The 15,023-nt window shown below is 48.6% G+C and overlaps 2 protein-coding genes across 4 annotated transcripts in view; both read right to left on the reverse strand.

Moving 5' to 3' along the window:
* The window catches only part of CRACR2B (calcium release activated channel regulator 2B), a 49,015-nt gene extending 45,536 nt beyond the window's left edge, over nucleotides 1–3,479 (reverse strand). For 2 of the 3 annotated variants that reach the window (XM_054198815.1, XM_054198817.1), the window contains exons 1-2: nucleotides 3,311–3,478; nucleotides 1,169–1,300 (exon numbers count right to left, since the gene is read on the reverse strand). The gene's annotated coding sequence lies outside the window, so the exon portion shown is untranslated. Of the gene's footprint in view, nucleotides 1–1,168; nucleotides 1,301–3,310 lie in introns of all 3 variants that reach the window. The other variant, XM_054198816.1, reaches the window with a different exon arrangement.
* Nucleotides 3,480–4,529: 1,050 nt separating this feature from the next.
* The window catches only part of PNPLA2 (patatin like phospholipase domain containing 2), a 32,212-nt gene continuing 21,718 nt past the window's right edge, over nucleotides 4,530–15,023 (reverse strand). Inside the window, exons 5-9 of the mRNA XM_054198626.1 lie at nucleotides 14,466–14,526; nucleotides 12,306–12,473; nucleotides 11,721–11,853; nucleotides 10,842–10,964; nucleotides 4,530–9,999 (exon numbers count right to left, since the gene is read on the reverse strand). Coding sequence (XP_054054601.1) covers nucleotides 9,735–9,999; nucleotides 10,842–10,964; nucleotides 11,721–11,853; nucleotides 12,306–12,473; nucleotides 14,466–14,526 — 750 coding nt within the window. The 3' untranslated portion in view covers nucleotides 4,530–9,734. The remainder of the gene's footprint in view (nucleotides 10,000–10,841; nucleotides 10,965–11,720; nucleotides 11,854–12,305; nucleotides 12,474–14,465; nucleotides 14,527–15,023) is intronic.

The following is a 15,023-nucleotide window of genomic DNA, read 5'->3' on the forward strand; positions in this document are numbered from 1 at the left end:
GTGCAGAAAAGTGATATGAAGTCTTGAGATTAAAACTAGAGAAGAAGGGACAACAGGTCCTCCTTCATATGGCATCTCTGCTAAATTAACTGCAATCACACACTTCACTAGACAGAAAGAAAGCAGGGATGTTACAAGCCTCTCTGCTCTCAATCTTACTACTTGACAGATTTTCTTCCAGTTATGCCAACCAGAGGAGAGCACTGTACCCTTCCAGAGCATTGTACCATACCCCATTTCCTCCAAAACAAACCGGCAATTAAAGTCACAGTCTCTAAGAGCACAAGACAGTATTTGTTCCTGCTTTAGTGCTCTGTGACACATGGCTAAGAGAAAAACACTTGGTTAAAAAGTCCGCAGGGCTTCTCAATCATGTCACCCCAACCCGAACAAACCACAGGAAAGCCCACCATGGCTCCAGACTTCATTTTAAAGTTCACAGTACCACAACTTACGTACAACCCACAACAGACATTAACCTGAGGTTTGGCATCATTGTCTCCCAAAGCTCACAATATTTGTTATTCCACTTGAGGCCCCTAAGTCTGCAGTCAAGTGAAATACTGGGATTCAAGTGTTCTTGGCAGCTTATACAGACATGCAGAAATCTCCAAGACAATCAGAAATCAGCATAAAAATTCAAATTAAGAACACGATTTTCAAAAAAACCCTCCACATATGTAATTCCATGGCACTTTTTTTTTTTTTTTTAAATGTCTGGCTGATGGTTTTTAAAAGCTTAGGGCTGGCAAACCTTTTGAACGCATGGCCTGAGAAGAGCACATCATGCTCGTTGCCACAGCAGAAGCAGGCAGGGAATACTTAGTGAATCCACCCCAGTGCCGCTTGCACAGCTGCAGAGGTAGGGTTTGCTTAGCAGAATGTGCAATTAGGTTCATGCATAGGGAAATCCTTCTCAGCATCAGTCAAGAAACTAAAGCTTTAGGATGCAGGATGGGGAAAAGAGAACATCGCTAGACAAATATTAGAGGGGGTAATCAGAACAGCAGCATCTCCCTTTCAAGCTACTGGGCTACCCATACCTCAACGGATACACAGTGACAAAGCACAGAAAGCCTTACTAACCGTTGCAATTCCGCTATTTTGATGCAACAACAAAACAGACCATTCAAGATTCAGACGCTCAAAGTAAACCAAGTATTTCTACCTCAGATTTTATATGGACAGCAAGCAAAGGTGTCTGGCAGGAACAGAGAAGACGCTGCTCCGCTCAGTGGAAGACGATGCATTTGCTACAGTTGAAGTTTCTTGACACCATCTTTAAATGCGAGATGAGCTCCTGCAAGCAGGGGAGGAGAGATGGGAGGATTCAGTCCTCAAAGCAGCCTTATCAAATCAAAAAGATTTAGACAGTGAGTAACATGTGGGCTCTATTATGGAAACCAAACCTAGTTTATTGTACATAAGGATCAATATCTGTAAAGCTCTCTGACCATGAAGAACATTGTGCATGGAGCTGTGCCCATATGTTTAACGTTACTGACAATTGTCCTCATTGCATTAGTTTATTCTCTGAGGCCGCCTGACAAAACCATGAGTAACAGCAGATCCCCAGCACTGTCCGTGTGCTGCCAAAGACAGCCCCACATAGAGTCCTCCTTTGCAATACAATCTTCAGATCAGTAGATGGTAGGGTCTTCGTTCATTGGATGCATCGAATTGGGGTGGAGGGAGAAATTTTCCTATTTAATGGTGACAAAACAGCCAAGTAGACTTTCCAATCAGACAGTTTTTACTACCAGCTTAGCTTGCTACAGCAGAGGGACCACGAGAAAAGCGATGCTCTGGAGAATGAGAACAACATTGTTTTCCCAGCAAGGTAGCTTCAGAGAGATTTTATACTGTCTTATGAAGGATCCTAAAATGTTATGCCTCAGGCCTCGCATCAGTCTCTGTGCAGCAAGATGCCCAAGCAAAGACAGGATTCTTCTACTCCAACCCATCGCAGTTTCTCAGAACCTCCTCTGGACCACCTGAATTGGCCAGTGGAAGGACAGACTAGACTGACTGACTGTTGATCTAGAAAAGCGATTTCTGTAGCCCTCAGGAGATGTGTGTATACATATCTGTATATACCTGCTTATATGATCCTCAGAAATAAATACAGCTCTAGAACACAAAAAATAAGATGCAATTGCCCCTGAACCTGGGTAAGTCAAGGCTAGAAGTTACTGGTACTCTGATAGCCCCTTGATGCACAACAGCCATCATCTCCAACAGAATAAGCAAAGACTCAACGGGTCTAAACAAGCAAGCTGTGTTTGGATTATCCTGCCTCCTCAGGATATTCCTGAGCACGGTCATGTCCCAGTGTCCGAGGCAGGCAATCGCTGGCCTCTTTTCCCCTTGGCTGTTTTCAGGAAGTCCTACAGGAAGGACCTGAGGATCAACACAGAAGTTCACCAAAGTGCATCCCATGCGCACGGGATGTTAAAGAGAAAGACGCTGCAGTCTTAGGAGAGGGAAAGCTCTGGTATTTTTTCCTTTCAAAGAGAAGGGGAAGCAGCACTAATGCAGCTGCCATAGGGATCCACGGCAGTGTCACCTGCACCCGGATCACGGCAAGAAAAAACGCTCCCTGAACAGAGGAGGCTGAAAAAAACCCAAGAAAATAAAAGATCTCCATGCGGATGCAGCACACAAGACCAAAGCCCCTGAAATCCATCCCACAGGAGCCTGCAGACTTCAAAGCAACAGAAGAGGGGAGAAAGTGGAAGGGACGGCAGCCCCCCAGCCCGGACCCCACCAGGGCAGCTCTCCCCATCCCAGGGCCACAGCTGCTGCTACGCCTGAGGAGCGGCATGTGGCAGAGAAGGCGGCTTTGCACCGGAACGTGGATCCTCCATACCCGTCCTTTGCCGGCAAGGGACCACCGACAGCTAGAGACTAGGCAGGTGTGTCGCTCTGCACAGGCAAGGACTCCCTCAGAGCCCCCCAGCCCTCCGCTGCCCTCTCCCCACACTGCAGGGGAGGGACGGGGGAGACCGACCAGGCGTAGGCGGAGGCGCCGGGGGGCCCCTTCGCTGGGGCGGCCGCTCCCCAACACCTCGCCCTCCGCCTCGTCGCCGGCTCCCGCCGCGGGCTCGGGCCGCTGAGGGGGTCCCGCCCGCCGGGCCGGGCGACCTCGGCCGTACAACATGGCGGGGGGCAGCCGCCATAGGGGAAACCCTCCCCACAGTGAGGGGACCCGTCCCCTGGGGCAAAGCGCCCTCAGCCCGCCCGCTCGCCCCGCTGCTGCCGGCGCCGCTGCCGGCGCTGCCCGCCCCGGGGAGCCCCTCACACCGCTTACCTGATCCGGTAAAGGGGGAGCGGAGCGGAGCGGAGCGGGCACCTGCGGCCGCCCTGCCCAGGGGAGCGGGCGAGCGGAGCCGCCGTTAGCGCTGGAGGCGGCCCCGACCCGGAAATGAGGGAGGGAAACCCCGCCGCACGGCCGGGCCGCGCCGGGCCGGGGAGCGGGGCGGCCGCCGCCGGGGCCGGCTCCCCCCGCCGGCCGCCTCCTCCCGCCCCCCGGGAGAAGCAGCAGCAGCAGCCACCCCCAGCCCCGACCCTAAACCGCCCCCAGGACACGAAAGCCGGTCCCTGCGGGCAGCCGCTGCCCCGGCAGAGCCGCAGGCATCGCCCGGCGCCCCGGCTGGTGTGTGGAAGAAAGAGCAACTTCGGCGATTAACGGCACCGAGTTGGGATGTTTGTTTTTTCCCTGTCTTTAAGGCTGAAAAAAGCTGTTTGCTTTATCAGATGTTTGCTTTATCAGATGCATGCTAAATAGTTGATTACAGCACTTGTGCCCGTCCTGTGATAGCACATAACAAAGCATCTTTCTACAGTTTACTGCGGTCAAAAGACTAGGAAAAGAAGAAGAGCCCGAGCCCCGCAGGACCTACCAGAGACCTGCAGTAACAAACCCCAGCCTCTGTGGTGGTGTTCTCCCTGTCCCTGGGGATGCCGGTGCCTGCTGTCCCGGAGGAAAGGTGTGCGGCTCCCGGGGCTTTCCCGGAGCCCAAGGGCCGCCGGTTCCCCTGCACCCCAGCTGGAGCCTCACCAGGGCATCCCCTGGTCCCTAACCGAAATAGACATACGCAACAGCCAGGGCATCCCTTGGTACCTAACCGAAATAGACAGACCCAAAACAGCCAGGGTCATCTCTCCCACCAACTGGTACGCAGAGGTGTTAAGAAACAGGGTTCAATTTCCCCCAGGGGATGCCCCCGAATGGGAGAGTTTCAAATTTGTGAATAATTTTTCACCAACCCTTTGAGAGGTGCCAAGCACCTGCAGTTCCCACAAGATGGTGCTTAATTCTTCTTGGAAACCAGGGTCTATCCGGAAGCTCCAACGAAACAGAGACTAACGTAATTTGGGTATTTTGGCTTGAGGAAGTCAGAACTGGGCCAAAACGCACCATTTTTTACCTCTAGGTCAATGCCCCATTCATCACATGCTGATGCATGTTTACCCTGAGAGGATTTTGAACAGGATAGGGCTCAGCAAAACAGACCCACACCACACAGTACTTTCAAAAAATATTTAATAAGCCTTTAAATGGCAAGGCAAGCAACCTACCACAGACAGGTAAATATATTGAGAATTTTTTTTATTAGAAGGTATATTTCTGCCAAAATAAATAGTTACATTTCCTTCAGCAAAACATTAGAAAAAAGAAACAGGAGAAAAAAAAAAGCATCAACAATTTAATACTGAACTTTTAAAGTGACTGTGAACACTACTTAGTGACATTGCCATGTAAATACATGACTTGTGTATGCTATTGCTGGTGTAGTTGCTGCTCTGACATCAGTAATTTCCACAGGATCTCCACGTGCGTTGTGTGCTTAAGGGTCTTCTCAAACTCAGCGACAGCAGCCGAGTCCCAGGACCCTTTGAGCTCAAAGAGCTGCTTTAGGTGCTGTTTTCAAGAGCCAGAGAAAACCCCAGAAAAGAGAGGTATTTATTTCAGTTACATTTCTCAGTCTTATGTTTGGAAGTAGAGGTTTCCCCTCGCTGTGCAGGAGGGATAATGTGGATCCACAGAGTGGGATGGATGGAGTTAGACTGTCCCAGTGCAGCTGCCTGCAGATTGGAAACAGAGCAATGTGCCACTGATAGGCAAGGGGAAGGAGGGAGCAGAGAGGGGAGCAAGTGCTGCTGCACTCAAAGGCAGGCACTGCAGGGACACGGAGGGCGGGCTGGCCAGCCAGAGCCCACTACTGTAAAGGCACAAGCTGTGTTTGGCACAAACAAACTGGCAGATGTGGCAGCCAGGTGAGGTGGTCCACTCTCTCAATCATTTAAGGGGAAAGATGGAAACAAAGCTTGAGGAAACTGTTGGCAAGGTCCTCTGACTTTGGCAACGCTGAGCCCTGCCACCCACCAGATCTGGCAAGTGTTTAGCAGAAATGGGCCCCTAAGGGAAACACGCGGAGTTTCAGGTATTTCTCCCACGCCCGCTTTGGAGAAAGTGAGAGCTCTTCTCTCCGAGGAAGGAGTGAATTACTAGATTCATTTTTTAAAATGGACAAAACCACTGGGGAATATACAGTAAGTACTAGGGACACCCCAGTGCTGGCAGATAACAGATCCTCTTCTATTCTCTGGTCTGAGTGTTGCAGGTACACAGCCCTCCAAGTCACAAGCAAACAACTTAGGTCCTATAGATAGTGGTCAGGAGTGAAGTATTTTCTCCTACCCCTTGAAAATCAGCTTGCAACAGTATTAACAGCAGGGCAGGCAGCAAACCAAACCCAACATACCACACACACGTCGTGGCTTACAGAGCATGCCATAGACACGGACTGTTGTGCACAACATAACACAACTCTACAGTGTTGTACAGGTTAGGGGCTGGTTAGATGCACAAGAAGTTCACCATTAGTCTTGTTAAAAGCAGCAGGTAGTATCTGTGTCACAGGAAGGAGGAAAAAAAAAAAAAAAGGTGGATTCGTGAATGCACAGACCCTTTATGTGAAACAGCAGAAACAGCAAGGGTTGTGACTCTTGCAGAGTTCAAGTGAATGCTGTAAGGACAATTGGACATGGACTGCAAGATGAACTTTTGGTCCAGGAACCTGACCTCTCAACCACTGTATAATGGAGAAAAGACAGGCCCTGGCAACTACCCACTGGGATGTCTAGCCACACATTTTGCTGAAGAAGGGACTGACTGCTACAGATGGTAATCTTGTTCCTATGAACTTGACAAGTGTAGGTTAATCAGCAACTGCTACCCAGAAGGTAATGTGTGCCATGAGGTACATGTAGAACAAAGGCTTGAAGAATTCCAGTTAGCACTATCACAATAAACCCCTCCATATCCTATCACAAGGTTTCCAGGGATTTCTAAGAAATGGGGTCTGATCTAGACAAGGTAGCATTGCATAACAAAAAGCTATGCTTCAAAAGTAGCCACAGGTCTTTTCCTGCATCAGCAGGCAAGATCTTCCCTACTTTCTTCATCCTTTGTAATCTGTGATGAATGAGCAGCAAGAATTTCAAACAAATGCATGAAACTTCTCTTAAGGAAGAATAGGGTAGTTTGGGGTATTTTTGACAGATCTGCAGTTCCTTTATCAGAGCTTAAATCTATAAAGCCAACAAGCTATCACACAACAGCCATTGCATCACTTGGGGAATAAACACAAAGAAAGGGTTAATACAGAGTGGTGCTTTCCCAGTATCCGTTCACACCCTGCAAATTAGCATAGGGAAAACAGGAGTTTCCTCCCTGAAGAGTTAGACCTTTATATTTAAAGCCAGGCTTTGGTTTGTGGTTACAGTTTGAAGTGTACAAAAGCTTCTCTATGAGTGATTAACATAATAAGCTAAACGACAGATGAAGTAAAAGACAGGATGAAACTCAGGCCTTTTACCAGGCACAGCAGTTATGTCTTGAAATGCACAGACCAGAATCAGCAAGCCTTCTGGATCAGAGCACTGGAAGACAGTGGAACCGGCCCAGTCAGTTCTGATGCAAAAGGAGAACAGAGGAGATCCAGGGGATAAGGGTGCCAAGCTGCAGTTTCTGAGTGCACTCTGTTGCCAAGACAGTTTTATTTCATAGTTTAGTGGTTTACATAATCACTCAGTGGTTTTACCAGTCCAGGAAGAAGGGATAAAAAAAATAAAAATAGTTGCATCATTTTCTCCACCGATATATTAACACAAACAAGGCAGAGTCAAAAGGGCAGCAGCTTCTAAGCACAGGATTTTCCTTATCCAGCTTTGCCCCTCACAGATGTTTTGCTTCTGGATGAAATGACTTCATTCTTGCCACTAAAGATCTGTATGTTCCTGCCAATTGCTCTCTGTGCATTAGGGACAAGAGACGTGCATTTGGCAAACTAAGCAGCTGTGTATGTGCCATTCCCCCAAAGAAGGTAGCCCAAAGCAGTGGAAGAAAAGAAATCCCACACCAAACCACAAAATGAACACCTTTTCTCAATCCCAATTTTCATCAAATTATCCTGTTCCCACTAACTGACATTAGCTTGTTGCTGGTTCACTTTGATTAGAGTTATATCCATCTAGCAGTAAGCTTTTTCTGCAAGCTTTAGAGAATCGTAAGACTGACTTGTTTTATAACCCAGTATTCCTATTCTGGTTTCAGAATCCTCCATTTTTTTTCCTCTTCCTGTAGCGACTTCCCTGTTCCCTAATTGCCTTAAATATGTGAAGCTTAAGACTAAATCTGACTGCATAAGTGCAGGCCCACTTCATAAGCTATGCAGGCCCTTGTTAGGTTACATCCAGGAAGGGCAGTGGGGTGATATTCTAAGTCAGAAGTTCATATTTGCACTGGTGTCTCCCAGACAGTCGGTTAGCACCACACCACAGTCTGTTGCCTCCCAGCTTGCAATGGCCACTGCAGAAAGGTCCTGATGCTTATCACAGTCTCCACCACAAACACTCAAACCCACACCCAGTGCACAATTGTGCTGGTAGGAAACAGCACCCACCACCTCACCCACACTGCTTGTGCAGATGTGATCGAGCAGATTCACTACTTTGTCCGGCTATTAGTAGAACTTCTGGGATTATTTTCCCTTTCTAAATCAAAGGTGCAAAAGAGAGTCTATTATAAATCACTATTCCACGTATACGCTATGTAATCGGCTTCAGATACCTTGTCCTGCCCCTCAACAAAGACAGCATATGTTTGCTTTGGCCAGTTGCATACTGTTTGTGCTAGGAGAGGTAGAAGATGCCTCATGCAGCTAGACACGCTGCAGAAAAAGATACCAGGAGCTGGTTTTGTGTCATAGTGCGAGGACTTAAGTTTAAGTACATGCAATCCCCACAGGAAGCCACATCTCACCCTGTGAGGAACAGAGTTCACGCTTCTGCACTGCAAGTCACAACCAGACCACCACTGAGAAGGCAGTACCTTACAAGGCAGAGTCCTGCCAAGCTACAGACCCACTAGCTCTGGTCCTTGAACGGACAAGACAAAAGCAACCAGTTCCAAGCAGGCTGCATGTGCACCAACACTCCTAACTTCACTTCCACTTCTCATGCTCCTGCTATGGCCAGCTGCAGAGCTGTACCTGTGAGCCACAACGCAAGACAGGCAAGCTGTGATGCTGGTATAGCTACAAGCCTAAATCCTTCTCACTCCAGAGCCTCAACATCCAAACTCTTCAAGCAGCAAATAGAGCTAAGCCCCAGTTTGGCAGGAGATCCCTTCTGTACCATCCACTTGGAATTTCCTTCAGTTGTACAGTCCCTTAAGGAGCTGCCGCTGTCAGATGCGGCCACTTCCCCAGCACTTGCTGTGACACTCCACCACAAGCCACTCAAAAATAACATGCCCTGCACAATCTCACCTTCCTACAAGCACTTCACATTGCTTCAGCTGCTAAGCTGATCCCAAGATAGTCAGGCTGAGCTTTTCCAGGGCAACCCCACACTAATTCCATTCACAGTGACAAGAATGGGGCCTCAAATTACACATTTCCCTGGAAAAAAATTCAGTCAAAATTACTTCTTTAAAATAAGCTCAATGACTTACTTGACAGTCAGAGTTCAAGCTGCAACAGTTCCATGAGGACAAAAAATCAAAACAGGAGAGACCACGACAACATGAATCACAAATACATAACTCTTCTACATTTCTGCAGTCCCAGTGCTGTCTGCAGCAAGGCCAGTTCTGGCTTCCAGGGGGGATGCAGTTAAGGGACAGAGGAAGGGATGTGGCTTCAGCAAAGAAGAAAGTCAAGAGGAGATTTGGAAGCCATGAGAAAAATCAGTTTGGCAAGAGGCTACTTCATCTTTCAGTAGCACAAAGAGCTAAGGGATGTCAGATGATTTAAGAAAAACCAAGATTCACGCTCTAAAAAACAAAGGAAGCTAAAGCCTGTATGAACTTGAGAGCGTCATCTACGTCCTGATTATTTGGCGGTAAAAAGCCAACGTCAATTCAAAGTGCGTTATTTGGAAGAGCCCAGCTGGATCAGCATCAGCCTGGCCATGGGCAATGGCCAGGCCTCAACACCAGTCTAGAGCAAGGTATCAGCCCGTGTGCGTCTTTGAACACAGAGATCCTTTGCTTGGCCCAGTGGGCAACAAATGGCTACAGTCAATTCCACCAGTCTCCATCCTGGGGAAATCCCTTTCCCAGCATATTCAGGAGCACAGGGCAGCCTGCTGCTGAGGGATGAGACTGGTCCCACCCTACGTCCACTCCCCTTCCCACCCACCCTCATCCCCTCACGGCAGCAGGCTCAGAAGAGTGGCAGGCACTCTTTTGCACAGTCTAGAGGTGGAAGCTTTATCTGAAACCCTTCCCGAGGGAAGAGGGAAGCCTGCATGTCCACGTTGATGCAGAGTAAGCCCAGCAAGAGCTGGCGCTGGTACTCCTCCCACTTCATCATGACATCAGACACAGAACGGTTGCTTCTCAACCACACAGGCAGTGCTTCACCACAAGCTGATGTGGAAGAAATTGGCAGGCTCTGCGGCCCTCCAAGCTCAAGATGATAGTAAAGCCTGAAAGGCAAACACATGCAAAGAATCAGTACATTGGGAAGACTTGAACACGTCACCAGACCAGAGCTCCAGAACCATACAGATAGTTTGTTTTACCAAATGATTTTAGTCAGAAGTCTGTGTGCGTGCCTGTTTTCCCCCCCTCACATCTCTTGATTATTCAGATCATGAGCTCTTGTGGGTAAGAATCACTCCTTCACACTAGGATCTGCATCACAGCTGGGACCCTCTGCCTGCTACTGTAACATGCAGTTTCCTATCCTCATTCACGCAACAGTCTTACCTCAGCCCCAAGCCACAGCTCACTGCAGGGAGTTAAATTCAGAAGCAGAGGCACACACACAGACCCAAAGCGCCGTGTCTTATTTTGAAACCCTCTAGTGTTTGCTGGCCGCCCTAGTGCCTCCCCACCCCAAACCAGGCCTAGATCTTGAGGCAGAAAATGTCATTTGAACACAAGTAGCTCTTGGAAGCCCAGGGGACCCTGGGCCAGCAAACGCCACACAGACAAGCACCTCTGTCTTCTACAGAGAGCACAGAATAAGCTGGCATATTGTTTTAATTAGACCTACATCTTCTGCCCTATTGCTATAGGAACAGCTTCATTACAGGGTCTGCCCTGCAATGGGAAGAAGGAAGGAGACCATGTGTTGAGTCTATCCAACAGTTAAGGAAGCCAAGAGACCATGGACCAGATTTGCATTTTAGAGTGGGCAGTAAATCCTTCTGGTCCATTTGTGCCTTACTTGCTCTGCTCCAATGGAGTAGTCTGTAGAAGTCAAAGGTGAAAGGGGAAATGGAGGGGTCCTCCAGAACAGCGCCATGGAGGACACCGGCCATACCTGGCTGAAAGATGGCTGCCCAGTTTCTTCTTGGCTTTCTTCACAAGATAGTTGCAGATTTGAGTCATCTGCTCCCTCATCCATCTAATATCCTCAGGGATATCTGGAAGCCATTCAAACAACCTGGGAAAAGGCAGGAGATAACCATCAGTTGGGCCAGAAAAAGAACAGGACGGAGAGAATGCCAGTTTTGCCTCCTATCAATGACTAGTCATTATTTTTAGTGACAAATGCATTAAGAGCCATTTACACTACCATTCAAAGAATTAAGGGGAAGAAGCTGTGAAGGATGAGACAGGCCAGGAACTTATTCTTCAGATTTTGTGTCTGCACTTTCCGTATTTTCCATCCATTTTCCGATTTGGAAAGGTTTTTCCCTAAGCCTTTCTATCACGAACTACCTCCTTCCAGAAACTCTTCATAGGGTACTTCATACTAAGAACAAGTCTGACAGACTTGCCTTCCCAGCCATGTAAGTGTAGAGGCTGGAAATGGCTGGGACTACACTACCTCTCACCCCAGTGGTTCCACCTCTTCTGTGGTTTCTACTTTCATCGCTGCACTCCCAGTTCAGAAGTCTCTCTTAAGGCTCCAAAATTTACCACCATTTTCTAGGGCAAAGTTCCAGCACACAGACGTCTTCCTGCAAGCTTCAAATATTGGCTGTAGCTAAATGACACATGAAGGTAGGAAAAGTTTTGGGTTGATTTTTTTTTTCCCCCTCATGTCCGGTAAGCAGCAGGAACTCTTTCCCCAGAACTCTGGCACTGCAGTGTTAGAGAGGATCCTACTCTCTGTCCATTCATGCTCCACCAGCTACATCGCTGGATGCAGCTGCACTGTGAAGAACATCACTGAAGGAACCAGCCAAAGACCTACCTGACAGTGAAGGAAACTGCAGACTCCAGAGGCAGCATATAGGGGACCATCATTGCTGTGGCCACACGTATAGGCAGCATGTTGGTAATACCAGTCAAGAAACTTCTTCTTTCAGCACAAGCCTCCAGAAGAGCTGAAGACAGAAGAGAACATGGCTGAATCCCAGCAATGGGACTATATCCCTTTCCTTGCCACACCCCAGAAGTTACCCAGCCTGAGGTCTCCCCTCTCCACCTTCCACTTCTTAAGGAAGTCTTGCTCAGGGTAGTACTTCTCTGAGCACAGAAGAGAACAGCAGCTCTTAGCTTTATCAGACTCCCAAAGGAGTGAGCAACAAGATCCCCTCCCCTCCTTACCATGCAGAATACTGTCAAATGAGTCAACCTCTCCCAATGCAGCCTCCCCAGGGCAAGCCACAACTTTATCTAAGAGGCCCCAACTCCATCTAAACATCAGTGGGTGCCAGTTCAATCCCTGGGTATGGCCGAGCCCAGCCACAAGCAATACCCTCAGATCCCAGTAATCCTCTGAAGTGGACCAGGCAGCACAGGAAGATTGCCTGGGCTCTCTCACTTTGGATCATACCTTGGTTCAGTCTGGGAGGCAAGTGTTCGAAGATGTGCTCTTCAACAACAGCAAGGGCAGTATTGTCCTCTAGTTGGTCCTGAGCTTCTGTTTCTTCATCTTTCTTCTCTCCTGGGGGGGCTTCTATGGCAAGCAGAGGACGGCCAGGACTTGGACGATGAAGGAGACCTGAGAAGAGAAGTCATACCATAAGGATGATAAAAACTAGCCACACTGCCTTGCCTGGCCTTTACAGTGTGAGTCCTCACTTCACCCTAACACCCCTCAGACAGACAACACACCTAGCCTCTTTAGCTTACATCTATTGCAATGCTTACCACAATGAGTTAGAAATCTTGCTGCTTTAATATCATCCTCTCTTTCCCGAGCATAAATTCTAACTTTTCCCCTTTAAGTATTCCAGCGTGCTGTTTGGCAGTGTTTTCACGGAATCACGGAATCTTCAGAGTTGGAAGGGACCTCTAGAGATCATCTAGTCCAACTCCCCTGCTAAAGCAGGATTGCCTAAAGCACATCCCTCAGGGCTGCATCCAGGCGGGTCTTGAAAATCTCCAGAGAAGGGGACTGCACAACCTCCCTGGGCAGCCTGTTCCAGTGCTCTGTCACCCTCACTGTAAAGAAGTTCTTCCGTGTATTTGAACGGAACTTCCTATGTTCTAGCTTGTGCCCATTGCCCCTTGTCCTGTCGCTGGGAACCATTGAAAAGAGCCTGGCTCCGTCCTCCTTAAACCCACCCTTTAGATACTTGTAAACATTAATCAGGTCCCTCCTCAACCTCCTCTTCTCCAGGCTAAAGAGTCCCAGCTCTTTCAGCCTTTCCTCATAAGGGAGGTGCTCCAGTCCCATAATCATCTTGGTTGCCCTACGCTGGACTCGCTCCAGTAGTTCCCTGTCCCTCTTGAACTGGGGAGCCCAAAACTGGACACAGTACTCCAGTTGTGGCCTCACCAGTGCAGAGTAGAGGGGGAGAATGACCTCCCTCGACCTACTGGCCACAGTCTTCCCTATGCAGCCCAGGATGCCATTGGCCTTCTTGGCAACAAGGGCACACTGCTGGCTCATGGATAATTTGCTGTCTACCAGGACCCCCAGGTCCTTCTCCTCAGAGCTGCTTCCCAGCATGTCCGCCCCTAACATATACTGGTGTTTGGCATTCTTCCTTCCCAGGTGCAGGACCCTACACTTGCTTTTGTTGAACCTCATTAGGTTCTTCTCTGCCCAGCTCTCCAGCCTGTCCAGGTCACGCTGGATGGCAGCACGGCCCTCTGGAGCGTCGGCCACCCCTCCCAGCTTGGTATCATCAGCAAACTTGCTGAGGATACACTCTGTCCCCTCATCTAGGTCATTAATGAATATATTGAACAAAATTGGTCCAAGTATTGACCCCTGAGGGACACCACTCGTTACAGGCCTCCAACTGGACTCTGTGCCGCTGATCACAACCCTCTGAGTTCTGTCACTCAGCCAGCTCTCAACTCTCTATAGTTTTGTTGCTATAATCTACCAGTAACCAATCTTGCAGGCAAGATTTCCCTCCTGCAGCTCAATCCACAAACACAGCTGCATGACTGCTCTTATCCCAGTAAGGTATACATCACAGAGCAAACAAATGTACTTGATCTGCTGTAAATTGACACTAGGTGGCATCAAACACACACTCAACCTATTATAACAGATGGAGGAAAGAAAGTTCAGTGCTTGTATGTAGAAGAGAGTGAAACAGTAGTGTCAAACTGCCAGGCGCTGGGGGCTGCTGAGGTCATGCCTGCACTCTGCACTGCTCTGCCACATTAGACGTACCCTAGCTGCACATAAAAAGGAGGAGGATATCTGCAGGAGATCCAAATGGCACCTAACAACTGTTTTGGTGTAGCACTGAGCACATGCTAAGTAGCTTCAACACTCAGTTGTGCCAAAACCACCGCCCTGGTATCAGAGTGGTTACAGTCCTTCTGCATTGCACTGGAAAGGTGTCCACTCCACCTCTGCTTCCTGAAGTGCTAGCATAGACGTCTTAATGGAAATTCCATATTCTGATATCTGAGGCACAGCTCAATTCTGCCCTTCCACCTTTCATATGCACCATTGGCTATCCTCAAAGCCAAGTGACCAAGACTGGCATAAAAGAGGCAAACACCTAAAAAACACCCAGTTCCTTACCATTCTTCTTCAGGAAGTGCAGTGCATCCCGATAGCCCTGCTTGCACATGTCCCGCAGCACCTGTGGGCAGAGGAAGGCAAGACCAAGTAATTTAGATATTGGCTGTATGAGCAGAGCAAACACCCAGCTCAATGATGGCTTTAGAGGAATTCTGCTGATTCCTGAGCTACCCCAAGGACATGTTTCATCCTTGCCAGCTCTTCCCAGGCTTTGAGCAGGAATGGGAGGTTTAACATGAATACATTGGAGATGGGAATCACAGGATAATCCAGATTGGAAGGGACACCTGGAATCCCACTTAAGTACAGGCTTAGAGTTGCAGCCACCTCATTTCCTCATCTACAGCTGATGCTGCACTGAGCAGTCTTCAGCGAGTCACTCTGACAAGCAGCCCAAAATATTTCCCAGCAGATGCCAGGAAAGGCCACTGTGTTTGCAGATAAAACCAGCTAAGACTAGAGAGGGGGCAGGAAAAAACTTGTCCAATCCCCTGTGCGCCCGGCGCTGCAATAAAGAATACCTGCTTAATAGTCACCAAGGCTATTGAGTCTTAACTT

Source organism: Rissa tridactyla, chromosome 4 (assembly GCF_028500815.1).
Source record: "Rissa tridactyla isolate bRisTri1 chromosome 4, bRisTri1.patW.cur.20221130, whole genome shotgun sequence".
Lineage (NCBI taxonomy): Eukaryota > Metazoa > Chordata > Aves > Charadriiformes > Laridae > Rissa > Rissa tridactyla.